The following is a 20,182-nucleotide window of genomic DNA, read 5'->3' as shown; positions in this document are numbered from 1 at the left end:
ACCCTTTTGGTATTGGCTTTGGATGGCATAGAGAGGGTCATGTGCATATAAATACCTACAATCTGGCAGTTTCTTCCTTGTCATCATATATTGGTTCTTTGTTGTTATTGGTTCTCCTTTGAAGATGCTGCTTTCTCTGTAGTCTTCTCAAGTTGTGATTGATGTCTCTCTCACATCCTTTTACTATAGGGGCTGGAGAAGCTGTAGGATTCCTTTCATTTTTACATCATTGTCCTTCCCACCTTTCTAAAATACTTGCCAGCTTTAAAGTTTATGCCATCAAACTATACTATCTGCTCCCCTCTTGGTTTTGTCATCTGTATACCTCTGGGTCAATCCCCCTCATTCCTTAAAGATTTTTAGCTATTGGCTTACTAACACCACTCTCTGTCACTGTCCTATCATAATTCTTGATGGTTTTGACAGTCACATAGATGACCCTTCCAATACCCTGGCCTCTCAATTCTTTGACCTCCTCTTTTCCAATAGTCTCATCTTCCACCATAATTTAGTCACTCAATCCCAAAGTCATTCCCTAAATAAGGTCATTACCAATAACTATACTCTCTTCATAATCTCAATTCTAAGCATCACCAATTACCACTACCAATCTTTCTAGCTTATTCTCTTTGGTATCCCAATTCCAGTAATTCTTTGACCCACTAGGAATTTTTATTATTTTTTTTTTTTTAATTTTTTTTTTTATTTATTTTTTTTTTTTTTCCATTGAAAAATGTTTAGCGAAGGAATTTTTATTTTACCACTTTTTCACTATCTTAATAGCCTCAGTTTCCTTCTCATCCAGGTTCGATTCCTTGGTACATCATTATAAACATTCCTCGTTCCTTTACATACACACTCAACTCCCTCTTTCTCTTTGTTAATCATGTGACAAAACCCTAAACTTAGTTCATTCCTACCTTCTAATTACTCAGTGCTCACATTTACATAGTTGAACACAACTGGAGAGAAACAACCATAGTAACCTTGTCTTATTTTAAATTTAAGACCACTAATTTCAAGTGGGTCCTTAGTGCTTTTCTAGACATCTACTACATTTTCCTATTCTATGCCTCTTTCACTCTTCTAAATTACTATATCACACCATCCTTTCCCTAAAATTTTCTGTACTTCCTTCCCTTCTTCACTTTCAACTGAGTCTTGCTTCCTATTCACTGAGTATGTAGAAGCAATTAGAAGAGAATTTCTAAAACTCCAACACTACATCTGTGATTGTGGGTCAAAAGAATTACTGTCCTAGTGGGTCAAAGAATTACTGTCTCTGCCCATCTACTCTGCCTCTTCCCCTCTTGCTGTTTGTGCTTCCAAGTCCACACCCCTCAGATTGTCAAGATCCTATTACATCTCTTTTATCCAGGACATCGCTCTAGGCATTACAAATTTTTCCCTCTTCATGAATTATTCCTAAATGTACAAGTACATTGTTATATCTCCCATCCCCAAACAAAACAGAAACACTCTTGTGATTCCACATTGCCTTTCTGGGTGGTAGAAATAGATAGGCTAGAGGGGGTGAAGAATCAAGAATGACTCCAAAGTTTTAAAGACAGAGTTGCCATATATATGGACATAGGAAAGACTGCAGCCCTTTTCCTGAAGAGAGATGGCATGGGTAAGACTCCCATGAAAAAATAAGTTAGTCTTTTGTCAGCATCAGTTTTTCTTATTGGGGAATAAGACTGTAAGCCTATAGATATCAGTGTGATAGGGATACCAGAATATACAGGGCCTCAGCTCTTTTTGAGCATTTAATATGAATTTCATGGAAGTCCTTAGTCTGATAAGGGACACACAGTAAATGAAACAAGTTACAGATTGGCCAGGGAGGTTACCTAGCTGCTTCTCTCTACCTCTGTAGAAGCAGTTTGTATCCTTATGATTGAGCAGCTGAATACCACTGCCCCTCTTCTCCTTCATGTAGCTCTGGGTCCCACCAGAAATTACCTTTCTGTAGAAGGAGGGAGGAAACCATAGATCTCTGTAGAAAGTTTCTCCCTAACTCAGAGGGCACACACACCAAAAACCTATCCAAGAAGGAGGCAATACAACAAATACCAGAGAGATAAAGTAGCTGTTCTCATTGCCCACATGCTATTCTTTTGGCCAACTTCCTACCCTGAACAAGACCCAGGGGTTAAAATTTCAGATTACTCATTGTCCTACTGCTGCATATTTTTCTTTCCCCAGACTCTTTATCCAGACCAAGACGAACAGTGTTCACCAGAGCCATCGAGGGCCGTGAATTACATTGGCAGGATGGCCACCTACAGCGAATAATCAGCAGTGATATCTATACATCTCCTGCCTGCCAGCGGGAAAGTGAGAGACTACTCTTTAATTCCCAAGGCCAGCCACTGTGGCTGGGTAAGTCTAGCCCTCTTCTACTCTAAGAATTTCAGAGCTCAACTTCACCTCATGCCAGGCCCGAATGAGACATCTAGATAGGTACCAGCAACTCCAAATACAATTTGGATACTCAGGATATTTATGTGAAGCCTAAGACATTTGATATTTTTTTTTTTTTTTTTTTGACAGAGTCTCACTCTGTTGCCTGGGCTAGAGTGCAGTGATGCAATCATAGCACACTGCAACCTCAAACATCTGGGCTCAAAAGAGCCTCCTGAGTAGCTGAGACTACAGGTGCATGCCACCATGCCTGGCTCATTTTTGTATTTTTTGTAAAGATGGGAGTCTTGCTGTGTTGCTCAGGCTGGTCTTCAAGCAATCCTCCCGCCTTAGCCTCCCAAAGTGCTAAGATTACAGGCGTGGCCGGGCGCGGTGGCTCACGCCTGTAATCCTAGAACTCTGGGAGACCCAGGCGGGCGGATTGCTCGAGGTCAGGAGTTCGAAACCAGTCTGAGCAAGAGCGAGACCCCGTCTCTGCTATAAATAGAAAGAAATTAATTGGCCAACTAATATATATATATATATATAATTAGCTGGGCATGGTAGCGCATGCCTGTAGTCCCAGCTACTCGGGAGGCTGAGGCAGGAGGATTGCTTGAGCCCAGGAGTTTGAGGTTGCTGTGAGCTAGGCTGATGCCACGGCACTCACTCTAGCCTGGGCAGCAAAGCGACACTCTGTCTCAAAAAAAAAAAAAAAAAAAAAGATTACAGGCGTGAGCCACCAGGCTGGCCCTGCCATTTGCATATGCACTCAGCTGAGGTACAGTGACCACAAATAGGAATTTATATCCTGTCCCCTAAGCTTTGGGAGAGGAAAGGAGTTAACACATCTCAAAGAGTACTAACAAAACAATTAGACATCAGTTCACAGGCTCTCTCAGTCAGTAGTTACTAAGCAGCATTGTATTCTGTGAAATTATATGTTTTGCTCAAAAGCCACTAAGTTTGAAATTTAAATTACCCTGTGCTGGTTGGCTGCATTTGTCACCACGCTGTCTTCTTTTCCTCCTTCCAACCTATCTTCCTTCATCATAACAGGATAGAGCCATTTCAACATGAGTTTAAACCTTCCTCTGAAATAGCTTCCTGGCTTTCCCTTAATCATTCTGTCCTTGTCTTTATCACAGGATGCCCATTCCAAAATAGACTTTCTTTTCAAACATATTCATTTTCCAGATCTTATAACAATGACGTACATTTTCATTGTCTTTTCCCAATTCCCTACCTTCATGTCTCACACCATACTTTTGTCTTTCTCGAGATCTTGCTGACTCTGGATATGTCCCTGTCTCTCTCTGAAAAGCCATAGCCAAACATACTATGGTGTCACCATCTCAAGTTCCCTCTAACTATCTTTCCTCTTCTTTGATCCAATACTTCTAAAGCCTAAATCTAACAAGCATGTGAAAAAAATGTACATCTCATTAATAAGAAAATATACAAATTAAAACAACACTGAGTTAACATTTTTTTTTTTTTCTTACGCTTCTCACAGCCTGGGAAGAGTTAACATATTTTGATTGTCAAATGGTCAGGGGTGTTTAAAATTAAGATGATTATTTTCTGGTATGGGAGCAGTTGCATGGAGATAGGTACTCTCATTTACTATTGGTAGCGTAAATGCTTACAGCCTTTCTGATTTTTTTTTTTTTTTTTTTTGAGACAGTCTCGCTTTGTTGCCCAGGCTAGAGTGAGTGCCGTGGTGTCAGCCTAGCTCACAGCAACCTCAAACTCCTGGGCTCAAGTGATCCTCCTGCCTCAGCCTCCCAAGTAGCTGGGACTACAGGCATGTGCCACCATGCCCGGCTAATTTTTTCTATATATGTTAGTTGGCCAATTCATTTCTATTTATAGGAGAGATGGAGTCTCACTCTTTCTCAGGCTGGTTTCCAACTCCTGACCTTGAGCAATCCACCCGCCTCAGCCTCCCAGAGTGCTAGGATTACAGGCGTGAGCCATGAGCCACCGCCCAGCCCAGCCGGTAGGACTCATTAAATGAATGAGGCTTTTCCCTCATTAAATGAATGAGGCTTTTCCCTTTAGGCAATTAGTTGCTACCTTCATTAGGTTCCCATAGTACATGTTCACAGAGAGGTACTACATTTTATTATCCTAGTTGTATGTCCTAGTTCTATACCATACCACCATGCTAAGGCTGCGAGGTAGCTCTTTCAAGATATAACCTATGACTTATTCAACTTTTTATATCCTTAAAGATAAAAACATGGCCGGGTGCGGTGGCTCACGCCTGTAATCCTAGCACTTTGGGAGGCCATGGGGCGGATTGCTCTAGGTCAGGAGTTAGAAACTAACCTGAGCAAGAGCGAGACCCCATCTCTACTAAAAATAGAAAGAAATTAATTGGCCAACTAAAATATATATATAGAAAAAATTAGCTGGGCTTGGTGGCACATGCCTGTAGTCCCAGCTACTCAGGAGGCTGAGGCAGGAGGATTGCTTGAGCCCAAGAGAGTGAGGTTGCTGTGAGCTAGGCTGACGCCACAGCACTATAGCCTGGGCAACACAGTGAGACTGTCTCAAAAAAAAAAAAAAAAAAAAAGATAAAAACACAGTTCCTGGTATACTATAGATGTCAGATTGAATTTGAGGAACTGTACTAAACAGAAACTCCCTTTATCAAGAATGAATTTTCCTGATTTGAAATAGTAACTCAACCAAAATATTTTGTTCTTATTTGGTAGAGCATGTGCCTACAGCTTGTGCTCGGGTTGATGCCCTGCGTTCCCATGGTTATCCAAAAGAGGCCCTCAGACTAACGGTGGCCATTATTAATACTCTGAGGTTGCAGCAGCAACGGCAGCTGGAAATCTACAAGCATCAGAAGAAAGGTATAGTGATTTAGAGACTAGTCCCCTGAAGCCTAAGGCTGATGAGGATGCTCAGAGGATACAAGGCCCGGAACTTAATTTTCATTAAATCTTATGTGTGGCAAGGGCTAAGGAATTCCAGGTCATTCCACCTGCTACGTGGAGTGCCTCACTATCTGTGAATCTCAGTTTTCTTATCTGTAAAATGGGAATAATGCCTGCCTGCCTACCTCACAAAGCAGTTGGAAGGCTCATTAAGATCTGGCATGTATTTTTGCCATTTTGCTGATAATCCCTACAGAGGAATAAACTTGCAAAATTAGTTTAATTTTAAAAAAAGATCTGTCATGCGGAAACCCTTTTAAAACTATAAAGCTATATCCACATATACAGAACCAGCAGGCAGTCTCAATGCAGACCATATGACCTTGCAGCTGGCTGGTGTGCTTATAGCCAGTTCTATCAATCCAAGGCAAGACAATAAGGGAAGCTTTTCTTTGACTCTCAGGGTCAAGACCTGAAAGATAAGGAGACCCAGGCCGGGACAGAGAGCCATGTGTCTCTATTACTCTCTAAAACTTTGACCTGCTTGTTTCCAGAACTGTTGCAAAGAGGAACCACAACCATCACAAACCTAGAGGGCTGGGTGGGCCATCCCCTGGATCCCATTGGCTGCCTGTTTCTCACTTTGACTGAAGCCTGCCGACTGAATGATGACGGCTATCTGGAAGTGTCAGGTACAGGGGTCAGCCTGAGGCAAGCCAAGAGTGCCCTTGGCAATCCTCTACTCCCTGCCAGACTCTGTTCTACCCCCTTTGGCAGCCTTTCATTTTCCTCTTGTCCAAACTGGACTGCCCATGAGAGGTTTCCTCAGGCTTCCTCTTTTTCCCACCTTTCTTTCCCATCCTATAGTATGGCCCTGTCCTACTTTCACATTTTACCTTGCTAGCCTTCCTTGCTCCTCTCTTTTCCCTACCAAAATTCTTAAAGAATGTGGTCCGGGGGAATAAGATGGGATAGAGGAATTTCAGCAGTTAGAGATCAGAACCTAGAGCAGTCTGAAAGTGGGAAAGAACTTCTACCAAGAATGTGCATATCTCTTTTAGTTGCATAGTACTCCCTGGTTTCTTTTGAACTCCTTCCCTCTTAGTGGTTTGTACCAGTTTCATTAATACAAATGAGAAATAGAAGGTAATAATTTAATAGAGTCTCAAAGTTGCCAGGACTAGATAGAGACAGGATTGATTTTTCATTCCTTTATACCATCACTATATTGTATTCATATATCTACTTTAGTATTTAGCACACTAGATTACAATTTGTTTAAAAGTGAGCATCTCTTAATAGACTATCAGCTACGAAATAGAAATGAAGATTTGCTTATCTTTGTGATCCTAGTACTCAGTGTAGTACCTCCCATTTAATAGTCTTCCATAAATATTTATTGAATGGATGATGGAGAAAAGAAATCAAGTCTCTAACTTTTAAACTGTGTTCTCTTCCTGAAATTATGAACCCAGTGGTGGAACATATAAAATAATGATAACATAGCACTTGTAAGAGTTTCACTGGATGGATTCAGATTCCTCTGGGTAGAGATATAAGGAGTGGCCCCAACCAAGGGTGGCCATTATCTTCCTCCTCTGATCACAATTAGCCTAGCCAGTTCACATATTAAGAAAGAGGTGGGAATCTTTGTGGCTCTGTGTAACATTTTTTCAGTATATTTTCCTTCCTCTCCTGGGTTCCAATTCAGCTTTTCTGTGATAGCTATTGACTATATCCCAAAAGTGGGAGGGAGGGAAAGACAGAAGAATCTGCTGGGCCTGACCTAAAGAACCTGCTGCCCTGTTGCCTTCAGATATGAATGAAAGCAGACCTCCTGTGTACCAGCATGTATCTGTAGCTGCAAGCTGCCCAAACAGCAGTGAGTCCTACCTGTCATTGGCCCTGGAAGTTGCTCTGATGGGGATGGGTCAACAGAGGGTGATGCCTGAAGGCCTCTATGCACAGGACAAGGTGTGCCGTAATGAGGAGCAGCTCCTAAGCCAACTCCAGGAACTTCAGCTGGATGATGAGCTAGTGCAAACACTGCAGAAACAGTGCCTCTTACTGCTGGAAGGTAAGTAGAGAAGGGCCTTTTGTCATATTCTCTTTGACCTGTGACCCCTGGGTGGTTCCCCTCCTTAACAGAGCACACATATAAGAACATTTATGATATTACATGTAGTGAATGTTCCTATGGTTAGCAAACATGCATGGGATCCTGGGGCTGAAGTCCAGGCTGGCAAATGGAAACATCCCCGAAATAAAATAAACTAACTGGCTGGCTTATCTTCTTCCTACAGGAGGCCCCTTCAGCGGTCTGGGAGAAGTCATCCACCGAGAAAGTGTTCCCATGCATACCTTTGCCAAGTATTTGTTCTCAGCTCTGCTGCCTCATGATCCAGACTTATCCTATAAATTAGGCTTACGTGCCATGAGGTGAATAGCCCTTTCCTGGTATAGTTGCCTGCGCCAAAGCAGAAATCTCCAGTGCCCTTTCTTTGTTCATCCCACTTTCTTCTCTTTCCTTCTTGTCTATTCTGTTGGATCTGCCACCAAGCCTACCTTAAAATGGCTCAGATATTTTTATATGATCTAGGATTCCTATCTTGGATTCCTTGTTGGTGACCTACTTGGCTCCTTGGATGTACCTCATGGTTGATTGTCTCAGGGAGCCCTGAAATATTAATAGATATGGAGCACCCAAGCCCTGAGTCTCCCTGTTCTAAGGTCATTTAGGTAGGATGAGAAGGGGTTTGAGCCCTTCCATAGCTCAACTGAGTCATGGTTCCCAGGCATGGGTCCCCAGAGGAATCTGAGGGATGTAGAAATAAATATCTTTACCCCAAGTCTTGAGAACAATGAACTATGGACATTTTGTTTGCAGACTAGAATGGGATCCTTGGTTAGGCAGGTGGACTTCTGGGATGCAGCAAACTATATAGAAGAAAAATTTTAGTTAGACCATAAGGCTATGTGAATGTCTCAGGTAAAACAGGAAATTCCTTGACATGTATTTCTAAAACTTTTATAAATAACCCCATGGCTCTTGAACTGCCTTTCAAATCCAATTGCGGTATGGACTATTCAGCTAGAGTACTGCAACTGCCCAGGCATTCACATCACATAGAGTATAGAACCATAGGTTTAAAACCCTTTAAAGGTCTTAGTTAATCCTTTCATCTCCCCAGTTCGTCCCCTGCAAAGAGGAAGCTTCTCTAAGGTGGCTCAGAAGGCCAGGGTCTGGATAGTAGCTGATGACTCTTCTGGGTCTTCTAGGTTACCTGTTCTAGAAAACTCAGCTTCTGCAGGCGACACTTCCCACCCTCATCATATGGTGTCTGTGGTGCCCAGCCGTTATCCTCGCTGGTTCACGCTTGGACACTTGGAATCACAGCAGTGTGAACTGGCCTCCACCATGCTGACTGCTGCCAAAGGTGAGCATAGATAGACCTTAGGCTCCAGCATCCCCACTGTGCCTGCTCAGCCATGACCTGTCAAAGACTTGGCCTGTGGTCTCCTAAAGAAGAGAAGCTATTTATTCTTTCTCAACCATTTAGAGCAGGTGTCCTCAAACTACGGCCCGGAGGCCACATTCAGGTGTTTTTGCCTGTTTGTTTTTTACTTCAAAATAAGATATGTGCAATGTGCATAGGAATTTGTTCATAGTTTTTTTTAAACTATAGTCCGGCCCTCCAACGGTCTGAGGGACAGTGAACTAGCACCCTGTTTAAAAAGTTTGAGGACCCCTGATTTAGAATGATGGGGATCCTTACTTTGATTGCTGCCATCAGAAAGAACACCTGGGCACAAGCCAAAACTTTGCCCTAGTTACTAATTACAGGACCCAGAGTAGATAGAATTAAATGATCTTTAAGTTAACTTCTAAATCTAACCTTCCATGTGATAAACTTGCTCCATGTCTCTAAGCCTCAGTTTCAAAATCTATAAAATGAGGATCATTGTCAATGACCTTTCAGCTTCCTAGAGCCATAAGAAGATACAATGAAGTGATGACTAAGATAGAGCTGCAGAATTCTTTACAGATAAGAATTTTGTGATTTTTCCATTGCCCTGAAAAGATAAGCAGTCCAGAGTGACTCTCAGGCCTTAAAGCATACATACTTCCTGTTAACTATGCAGGTTTTCTCACAAAAAGAAGTGAAAATAAGTCCTCATATGACAAGCTATAAAATATAATATTAGCTAACATGGACTCTTGAGTATTTTATACCAGGAAACTACATGAATTTTTGAAATTTTTAAAAATTAAAATAGCTTTATGTTGTATCTTATTGCCCAAAAAAAATGTTCATTGCAGAAAAGGTAAAGGATACAGTAAACCAATATAAAAATGATCAAGAAACTAATACAAAAATCGAACAAAGGATATGATCAGACAGTTCATAGAAAAGGAAATACAAATGACTTTTAGAAAATTAAAATGTGTGGTATCACTTGAGAAACACAAATTAAAATTATTCTGAAATAACATTTTTACCAATCTTATTGGCAAAAATCAACAAATTTGATAATAAGCATCTGTGTAGGAGGCAGAAAGTAGAGGTTGCCTGGCATAGAATATCAGATTCCAAACAGGATAAGGAGGATAAATGACTACAGGTCCAAGGAACTCAATGAACCTCAAGCATAAGAAACATGAAGAAAACTATACCAAGGCACATCATAGTCAAATCGCTTAAAACCAGTAATAAAAGAGAAAATCATACCGCTTTAAAAGTAACCAGAGGGGGGAAAAGAACATGATAAAGAACAAAAAACGAGTATGATAGTAGATTTCTCATTAAGCCAGAAAACAGTGAAGAAAAATGTTTAAAACACTTAAACACACATATACACACAATCACAATCCCCCAGAATTCTATACCAGTGAAATTATGTTTCAAAAACAAAGATGAGGCGAGGTGGTTCACGCCTGTAATCCTAGCACTCTGGGAGGCCGAGGCGGGCGGATCACTCTAGGTCAGGAGTTCGAAACCAGCTCTGAGCAAGAGCGAGACCCTGTCTCTACTAAATAATAGAAATAAATTAATTGGCCAAGTAAAAATATATAGAAAAAATTAGCCTGGCATGGTGGCGCATGCCTGTAGTCCCAGGTACTCGGGAGGCTGAGGCAGAAGGATTGCTTGAGCCCAGGAGTTTGAGGTTGCTGTGAGCTAGGCTGACACCACAGCACTATAGCCCGGGCAACAGAATGAGACTCTGTCTCAAAACAACAACAACAAAAAAACCCAAAGATGAAATAACCATTTTCAGACAACCACTAGATAATTAGAAATCAATAATAAAAGGATATCTGGAAAATCCCTTTGATTTTTAGAAATTAAACCACACACCTGTCTTTATATGATTCACAAGCCAAAGGGGAAAAAATTGCAAGAAAATTAGAAAATTTTTTGAACTGATTGAAAATGGAAGCATAATATTTCAAAATCTGTGGAATGTAGCTAAACTTTTACTTGAAAATTTTTAGCAATAAATGCCTACATTTAGAAAAAAGAAAGGTTTCAAATTAGCCATCTCAGCTTCTACCTTAAGAAACCTGAAAAAGAAAAACAAATGAAACCCAAGGTAAGCAGAAGAAAGGAAATAATAAAAGATCAGAGCAGAAATCAATGAAATAAAAAAATAAGTAGAAAAAAATCAAGCTGTGCACGGTGGCTCACACCTGTAACCCAGCACTATGGGAGGCTGAAGGGGGAGAATTGCTTGAGGCCAGTTTGAGACCAGGTTGGGCAACATAGCCATACCCCATCTCTATAAAAAAGGGAAAAATTAGTAAAACCAAAAGCTGCTTTTTTGAAAAGATCAATCAAATTAAAGTCTCTGTTTAGACAGATCAAGAAAAAAAGAGAGGAAAAACAAAAATTACCAATATCAAAAATGAGAAAGATGATATCACAATAGAGTCTAGAAAGACTTTAAAATGATGGTAGGGAAATATTATGAATAACTTTATGCCAGTAAATTCAACAATATAGATGAAATGGACTAGTTCCTTGAAAGACACAAACTATGAAATCTCACTCAAGAATGAATAAAAATGAGGCTGGGCATGGTGGCTGACACCTGTAATCCTAGCACTTTGGAGGCTGAGGCAGGAGGATAGCTTGAGGCCAGGCGTTCAAGACCAATCTGGTACTATGGTACTACTGGTATTATACTACAATGACACCACTGCACTCTAGCCAGGGCAACAGAGTGAAACTCTTGTCTCAAATAAAGAAATAATAACTCATGGGTCAAAGAAGAAGTCTCAAAGAAAATTTAAAATTATTTTGACCTATATGAAAATTAAAATACAACTAATGGTGCAGAATGCAGCAAAAGAAATGCTTGGATGGAAGTTTGTAATATTGAATGCACATGTTAGAAAAGTAGGCTGGGTGTGGTGGCTCATGCCTGTAATCCCTGTACCTTGGGAGGCTCAAGCAGGAGAATAGCTTGAGGAAAGGAGTTAGAGACCAGCCTGGGCAAAATAGTAAGACCCTCTCTCTACAAAAAAATTTTTTTATATATTTTATTAAACATTTTTTTTTCTTTTTTCCAAAAGTGATGCAAGCAATAAGTAAAAAAAATTTTTTTTATTAGCTAGACATGGTGGTGCAGGATGCTAAGGCAAGAGGATTGCTTGAGCCCAGGAGTTTGAGGTTGCAGTCAGTTATGATACCACTGCACTCTAGCCAGCGTGACAGAGCGAGATTCTTTCTCAAAAAGAAAAAAAGAGGCTGGGCACGGTGGCTCATGCCTGTAATCTTAGCTCTCTGGGAGGCCAAGACGGGAGGATCGCTCAAGGTCAGGAGTTCAAGACCAGCCTGAGCAAGAACGAGACCCCGTCTCTACTATAAATACAAAGAAATTAATTAGCCAACTAAAAATATATAGAAAAAATTAGCCGGGCATGGTGGCACATGCCTGTAGTCCCAGCTACTCGGGAGGCTGAGGCAGAGGATTGCCTGGGCCCAGGAGTTTGAGGTTGCTGTGAGCTAAGTTGATGCCATGGCACTCTAGTCCAGGCAACAGAGTGAGACTATGCCTCAAAAGAAAAAAAAGGAGATTGAATTAGTAATTAATAACAGAAAACAGACAGTACCAGACACAGATGATTTCACTGGTGAGTTCTACCTAATATTTAAGGAAGAAATGAGATCAATTCTCTATAGTCTCTTTCAGAAAATAGAAGCCGAATGAACAGTTCCTTAGAGGCCAGCATTACTCTAATACCAAAACCAGATAAAGATTTTATAAGCGATGAAAACTGGAGACCAGTATGACTCATGAACATAAATGTAAAAACCCTCAACAAATTTTAGCAAATCTAACAATGTATTTAAAAAACCATGACCAAGTAGGATTTATCCCAGGTATATATAAAGCTGTCTTTTTTTTTTTTCTGAGACAGAGTCTCACTTTGTTGCCTGGGCTAGAGTGCTGTGGCGTCAGCCTAGCTCACAGCAACCTCAAACTCCTTGGCTCGAGCAATCCTTCTGCCTCAGCCTCCCAAGTAGCTGGGACTACAGGCATGTGCCACCATGCCCGGCTAATTTTTTTCCTATATATTTTTAGTTGGCCAATTAATTTCTTTCTATTTATAGTAGAGACAAGGTCTCGCTCTTGCTCAGGCTGGTTTTGAAATCCTGACCTTGAGTGATCCGCCCACCTCGGCCTCACAGAGTGCTAGGATTACAGGCGTGAGCCACGCGCCCTGCCATAAAGCTGTCTTAACACTTGAAAATCAATTAATGTCATCCATCACATCCACAGTCAAAGAAGAAAGGTCATATGATTATATCAATAGATGCAGGAAAAGCGTTTGACAAAATCCAACACTCATTCATAGAAAAAAAAAAACTTTTAACAGACTAGGAATAGAGAACTGTGTCAACTTAATAAGGAACATGTAGAGAGAACCTACATCATACTACCATCATACTTAATGATGAGAATCTAGATGCTTTCCTCTGAAAATCAAGATGTGCCCCTTTCACCACTCCTATTCAGCGTCATACTAGACCTAACTAATGCAGTAAGACAAGAAAAGGGAAAAAAGAGTGTACAGATACTCCTCCATGGTAAAGTGGAAAATTCATAAGTGAAACTATTTTAAGTTGGGGATTGTTTGTACATATAGGAAAGGAAAAAATAAAATTGTCTTTGTTCACAAATGTCATGATTATGTAGGAATCACAAAGAATCAAAAAAAAAAAAGGAAAGAATTGAAACTAATATACAAAGGTCAATTACTTTTTCTGAAAATTTTTTAAAAACTTATTAGAGAGCCAGGCACAGTGGCTCACGCCTGTAATCCTAGCACTCTGGGAGGCTGAGGCGGGCGGATTGCTCGAGGTCAGGAGTTCGAAACCAGCCTGAGCAAGAGCAAGACCCCGTCTCTACTATAAATAGAAAGAAATTAATTGGCCAACTAATATATATAGAAAATTAGCCGGGCATGGTGGCGCATGCCTGTAGTCCCAGCTACTCGGGAGGCTGAGGCAGAAGGATTGCTTGAGGCCAGGAGTTTGAGGTTGCTGTGAGCTAGGCTGACGCCACGGCACTCACTCTAGCCTGGTCAACAAGCGAGACTCTGTCTCAAAAAAAAAAAAAAAAAAAAACTTATTAGAGAATGGGCAAAGATATTATTATATTATTATCCTTCTATATTTTCTCTCATATATTTTGAATGTTTTTTAGATATTAAAGCTTTTTGTAGCATGTATTTCACAGTATTCTCTCTCAACACTATGCCATTGTTTTTTTATTTCGTGGTGTATTTTATCATTAAAAGGCTTTTAATTAAAAAAAAAAAAAGTCAGTTACTGTCCTATTGCTTGTCCAGCAAAGAACAATTGGAATTTGAAGTTAAAAATACAGTACCATTTATATTAGCACTCAAAAAGATTAAGTACTTAAGAATAAATCTAACAAAATGTATATAAGATCAATATGAGGAAAACTATAAAACTTTGATGAACAAAATCAAAGATCTAAATAGAGATATTTCATGTTCATGAATAGGAAAACTGTATATTAAGAGGTCACTTCTTCTCACCTTAATCTATAGATTTGACACAGTCCAAATCAAAATCCCAGCAAATTATTGTATGGATATCAACAAACTCTTTCTGAAGTTTATATGAAAAGCAAAGACCTGAATAGCCAACATAATATTGAAAAACAACAAAGTCAGAGATGTGACACTACCCAACTACTTAAACATTTATTATAACAGTAGGATAATCAAAACAATGTGGTAGTAGGTGAAAGAATTGACAAATAGATAAATAGAACAGAATTAGAAGCTCAGATACAGACACATACAAATATAGTCAGCTGATATTTGACAAAGGAGCAAAAAATAAGTCTTTTCAACAAATGATGCAAGGAAAGCTGGACATTCACATTAAAAAAATGACTATAGAACACTGACCTAACACCGTTCACAAAAATTAATTCAAAATGGATCATAAACCTAAAGGTAAAACAACAACAACAACAAAAAACTATAAAACTTCTGGCAGCTAGGAGAAAATCTAGATTACTTTGGATTTGGTGATGACTTTTTAGATACAACACCAAAAGCACAATCCATGAAAGAAAGAAAAGGTGGATAGTTGGAATTCATTAAAATTAAAAATGTCTGCTCCATGAAAAACACTGCTAAAAAAACTAGGAGAAAATATTTGAAAAATATATCTTATAGGCCGGGCGCTGTGGCTCACGCCTGTAATCCTAGCTCTTGGGAGGCCGAGGCGGGCGGATTGCTCAAGGTCAGGAGTTCAAAACCAGCCTGAGCAAGAGCGAGACCCCGTCTCTACTATAAATAGAAAGAAATTAATTGGCCAACTGATATATATATAAAAAATTAGCCGGGCATGGTGGCACATGCCTGTAGTCCCAGCTACGTGGGAGGCTGAGGCAGGAGGATTGCTTGAGCCCAGGAGTTTGAGGTTGCTGTGAGCTAGGCTGACGCCACGGCACTCACTCTAGCCTGGATAACAAAGCGAGACTCTGTCTCAAAAAAAAAAAAATATATATATATATATATATATATATATCTTATAAAGGACTTGTATCCCAAATATACAAAAAATCTTAAAACTCAACAATAAGGAAACAACCCAATTTAAAAATAAGGTAAGATCTGAAGAGATGGCCCACCAAAAACATATAAAGATGGCAAACGTTACCATAATCGTGGAAGGATAAAAAGAAAAAAAAACAAAGAGGGCAAACAAAGATGAAATGAAGCTCAACATTGTATGTCGTTAGGGTATTGCAAATTAAAACAACAGCAAGATACTACTACATAGTATTAGAATGGCTAAAATCCAGAACACTGACAACAACACATGCTGGCAGTGCTGTGGAGCAGCAGGAACTCTTATTCACTGCTGGTATGAATGCAAAATGGCACAGCCACTCTAGAAGGTAGTTAGGCATTTTTTTTTTTTTTTTTACAAAGCTAAATATAGTTTTACCATATGATCCAGCTGTTATGCTCCTAGGTATTTACCCAAATGATTTGAAACTTATATCCACACAAAAACCTACACATGAATGTTTATAGCATCTTTATTCATAATTGCTCCAAACTAGAAGCAACCAAGATGTCCTTCACAAAGTGAATAGATAAAATAAATTGTGGTATATCCATACAATCAAATATTTAGCAATAAAAAGAAATGAGCTATCAAGCCACAATAAAAGTCATGGAGGAACCTTAAATGTGTGTTAAATATTGAAAGAAACCAATCTGAAAAGGCTATATATTATGTCTTTCCAACTATATATAACATTCGGGAAAATACAAAACTATGAAGTCTGTAAAAAGATTAGTAGTTGCCAGAGATTCAGGAGGAATGGGGAAAGGTGAATAGGTGGGACACAGGAGATTTTTAGAGCTGTAAAACTATCCTGTGTGATACTGTGATGGTGGATCTATGACATTATACATTTGTCAAAGCCCATAAAACTATATAACACAGAGTGGACCTCCATATAAACTATAGACTTTAGTTAATAATGTATCAATATTGGTTCATGAGATGTACCACACTACTAATGTACAGTTGGCCCTCCATATCCATGGGTTCTGGATCTGTGGATTCAACCAACCACAGATTGAAAATATTTGGAACAAATATTTGTACCTCCATAATATGATGAAATAAAAGGAAAAAAAAGAAAAGAAAATATTTGGAACAAAGAAATTCCAAAAAGCAAAACTTTAATTTGCCAGGCACTGAGTACTATGTTGAATCCATGTAAATGAAGTGATATATTAGGCATTGTATTAGGTATTTTAAGTAATCTAGAGGTGATTTTATAGTATATAGGAGGATGTGGTAGGTCATATGCAATATGCAAATACTACACAATTTTATATAAGGAATGTGACCATCTTTGGATTTTGGTATCCAACGAGGGTCTTAGAACCAATTCCTCACAGATACTGAGAGATGACTGTATTAATATTGGTTCATCAAATGTACCACATTAATGTAAAATGTTAGTAATAGGGGATATATGGGAATACTCTGCACTATCTGCTCAATTTTCTATAAACCTAAAACTTCTCTAAAGACAGAATCTATTAATTAAAAAAAAAAATTTTTTTTTGAGACCCAGTCTTGCTCTGTTGACCTGGCAGGAGTGCAGTGGCATCATCACAGCATACTGTAATTTCCAACTCCTGGGCTCAAGTGATCCTCTTGCCTCAGCCTCCCCACTAACTAGGACTAAAAGCATGTACCACCACACTGGCTAATTTTTGTTGTTGTTGTTTTTTTTTTAGAGATAGGGTCTTATGATGTTGTCCAGGCTGGTCTTGAACTCCTGGCCTCAAGTGATCCTCTTGCCTCAACCTCCCAATGTGCTGAGATTACAGGTGTGAGCCACTGCTCCTGGCCCTTAAAAATTATTTTTAACACACTAACTTCATGTGAGTTATATTTAACTCATGCTAGTTTTGAGCCCGGGGCCTCATGAAGCATATGTAACTCAAACCTCTCTTTAGCTTGGGAGCCACATGAACTATTTTCCAAGTTACAGATAACTCATGCATGGAATAATAAAAAATAACAAATTTTTCATTAAATTAGAAAGTATCACTTTGTTTTTAAAGTTTTTATTCTTTTTGTAATAAAACACCATGGCCCCAAGGAAAAATCTGTTTTTTCTAATGTGGTGGTCAATGTGTTAAAGATGATAGAAGAATAAAGGAAATCTATTCCATAATCCTGGCACCCAAAGATAACTAATAGTTAGACATTGGTATAAATATTCCTGGACATTGTCTGTTCATATATATGTACACATGCTATACACATACTGTTTATCTTTTTTATAAAAATAGAATCATAGAATATTAACTATATACAAATTATTTATGATTTTCATAACCCTAAAAGTTATAGTTTCCATTTTACAAATGAGGTAAATGAGCTGTTAAATGGCTAAACCAGGTTCAGTCCCCAGTGTATTTTACTCCAAACCCTGCACTCTTGCCACTTTACATCTTTGACTTTATCAACAGGTACAAAGCAAAACATAAAGCCTGATTTTTCTTCTATCTTTATTTCACATATTTACCCTTCATAAGATATACCAATCTTTCATTAACTATACTGCCCTCATACAACAGCCTTCACTTCATATGATGGTGTATTCCTTAACTCTGTGTAGCAGTACTTTGTATAGAATCCTTACCTATTGCATAGGAAGTGGTGGCCCAGCTCCTTTTTGCTCCAGGGCGTTGTAGTAAGAGGCAGACAGTGCAACTGGCATACTTTTTTGGCAGTAATGTAGCTTCCTGTCTCCTTTATAAGTAGCCCACAGGAGGCTCTAGTGAAAAAAAGAAGGGGAAAAAAATAAGTAGCCCTCAGAATTCAGGTGTTCAAGAAAATTATTGCTGGTACCTAAAGAGCCTAAAGGTATAGAGGGTAAGGGTGGATGACACAGATGAAAAAGTGGAGACAAGCACATTCATATGGGGACCTGGGAAGGAAGGAGCCTCAAATGTGTTCAGTAGAGACATTCTGACCACCCAGGAGGGATGGTAGCATTCAGAAGCATTCAATGAATTGCTAGCAGCCAGTTCAAGCAGTGTCTGTTGTGATTAGCTCACCTTTAGGGAAACTTTAAAGCAGACCTTGACCTTGCCCCTTCTCTTGGCACCTATAGGAGACACTCTGAGACTCCGAACGATTCTGGAAGCAATACAGAAGCACATCCATTCTTCCTCCCTCATCTTCAAACTAGCCCAAGATGCATTCAAGATTGCTACTCCTACAGACAGTAGTACTGACAGCACCTTGCTCAATGTGGCCTTGGAGCTTGGGTTACAGGTATGGAGGAAGAGTGGGCAATTCCCACTTTAGGTTTCTGGCCTAATGACAAATGGCAGAAGATAAGATCTCTGGGATACTGGGCATAGACTAAGTCTGGTTCTTTCTTTGTCCCCAGAATACAAGTTCTAGGCTAGGCAAAAGGTAAAGCCTTCATAAATTAGGCTCTACTTTTGAGATAACACCAGAAGCTTTGGATTCTGTGTGGTCTCCATCTTCTCTCCACCCCCATCCCCATTTCTCCAAGTTAAGCAAGGTATGGTAATAAGGACACTGTTATAGGTTATAGGTCATAAGAGAAGCCTCCTATCTGATTGATGGGTGGGGTGGGAAAGAAATTAAACTTGTCTATACGTATCAGGGGAGAAACTGCTGTTTAAAGCAATATTATATTTTATGCATTTATGCAACAAATATATATATATATATATATATATATATATATTTGTTGCATAAATGAATGGCAAGGGGAGGGAAGATCACAGCAGTCAGACTTAGCCCACTGGAAAGGCCTGTTTTGTGCCTAGGTGATGCGGATGACCTTATCAACCCTTAACTGGAGACGCCGGGAGATGGTACGATGGTTGGTAACCTGTGCTACAGAAGTGGGTAAGTCTCCCAACTCCCTCTATCCCCAGGGGAAAGGACTTTCTAGGTCCTACTCTTAGGACAGGACAATGAATCCATAGAGCTCTCATATTCCAATTCCTGATGGCCTAAGAAAAGATGAGGCTGCTCGTAGGAGAAGATGGCCTCTTCAGCCAGCCCAAGCTCTGTCCTCACTGCTTGAACCATATCCTGATGTCAGCAGCACTTTGACCCTCTGATCACAGACATGTCTAAGAGAATGAATTTTCAGCCACCAATACTCAAGTGCTCCCTTGGGAGGTAGTGGGCCCAGTGGTTTGGTTCCAGTCCCTATGTGTATTTCTTTTTTTTTTTTTAATTTTTTTTTAAAATTTTTTTTTTTTTTTTTTGAGACAGAGTTTCGCTTTGTTGTCCAGGCTAGAGTGAGTGCCGTGGCGTCAGCCTAGCTCATAGCAACCTCAAACTCCTGGGCTCAAGCGATCCTCCTGCCTCAGCCTCCCGAGTAGCTGGGACTACAGGCATGTGCCACCATGCCCGGCTAATTTTTTATATATATATATCAGTTGGCCAATTAATTTCTTTCTATTTATAGTAGAGACGGGGTCTCACTCTTGCTCAGGCTGATTTTGAACTCCTGACCTTGAGCAATCCGCCCGCCTCGGCCTCCCAAGAGCTAGGATTACAGGCGTGAGCCACAGCGCCCGGCCTCCTATGTGTATTTCTAAGAAGCCCCAGGCAACTCGAAGGCTCAGGACACTTTCTAGAGCCCATGCCCCAGCACAAGACTACCCCAAGAGACCCCACTTCAGCTAGAACCCCCAGGCAGATCTGTGTGCTCTGCTGCCATCCTTCTGAGGAGCTAAGAGCACCCACAGAGACCTTCAATCCTCTGACCTGGGAAGGAAGGGATGGGAAGAGACCCCAAAC

General features: G+C 39.9%; 1 protein-coding gene across 1 annotated transcript in view; it reads left to right on the top strand.

Moving 5' to 3' along the window:
- The window catches only part of ZSWIM5 (zinc finger SWIM-type containing 5), a 138,229-nt gene that overhangs the window by 114,243 nt on the left and 3,804 nt on the right, over positions 1 to 20,182 (top strand). Inside the window, exons 6-13 of the mRNA XM_012775986.3 lie at positions 2,209 to 2,385; positions 5,130 to 5,276; positions 5,855 to 5,992; positions 7,117 to 7,377; positions 7,604 to 7,739; positions 8,580 to 8,737; positions 18,504 to 18,667; positions 19,195 to 19,276. Coding sequence (XP_012631440.1) covers positions 2,209 to 2,385; positions 5,130 to 5,276; positions 5,855 to 5,992; positions 7,117 to 7,377; positions 7,604 to 7,739; positions 8,580 to 8,737; positions 18,504 to 18,667; positions 19,195 to 19,276 — 1,263 coding nt within the window. The remainder of the gene's footprint in view (positions 1 to 2,208; positions 2,386 to 5,129; positions 5,277 to 5,854; positions 5,993 to 7,116; positions 7,378 to 7,603; positions 7,740 to 8,579; positions 8,738 to 18,503; positions 18,668 to 19,194; positions 19,277 to 20,182) is intronic.

The sequence above is a fragment of the Microcebus murinus genome, chromosome 2 (genome assembly GCF_040939455.1).
Source record: "Microcebus murinus isolate Inina chromosome 2, M.murinus_Inina_mat1.0, whole genome shotgun sequence".
NCBI lineage: Eukaryota > Metazoa > Chordata > Mammalia > Primates > Cheirogaleidae > Microcebus > Microcebus murinus.
The sequence above is the reverse complement of the archived record's forward strand: the minus strand, read 5'-3'. Positions and strand labels throughout refer to the sequence as shown.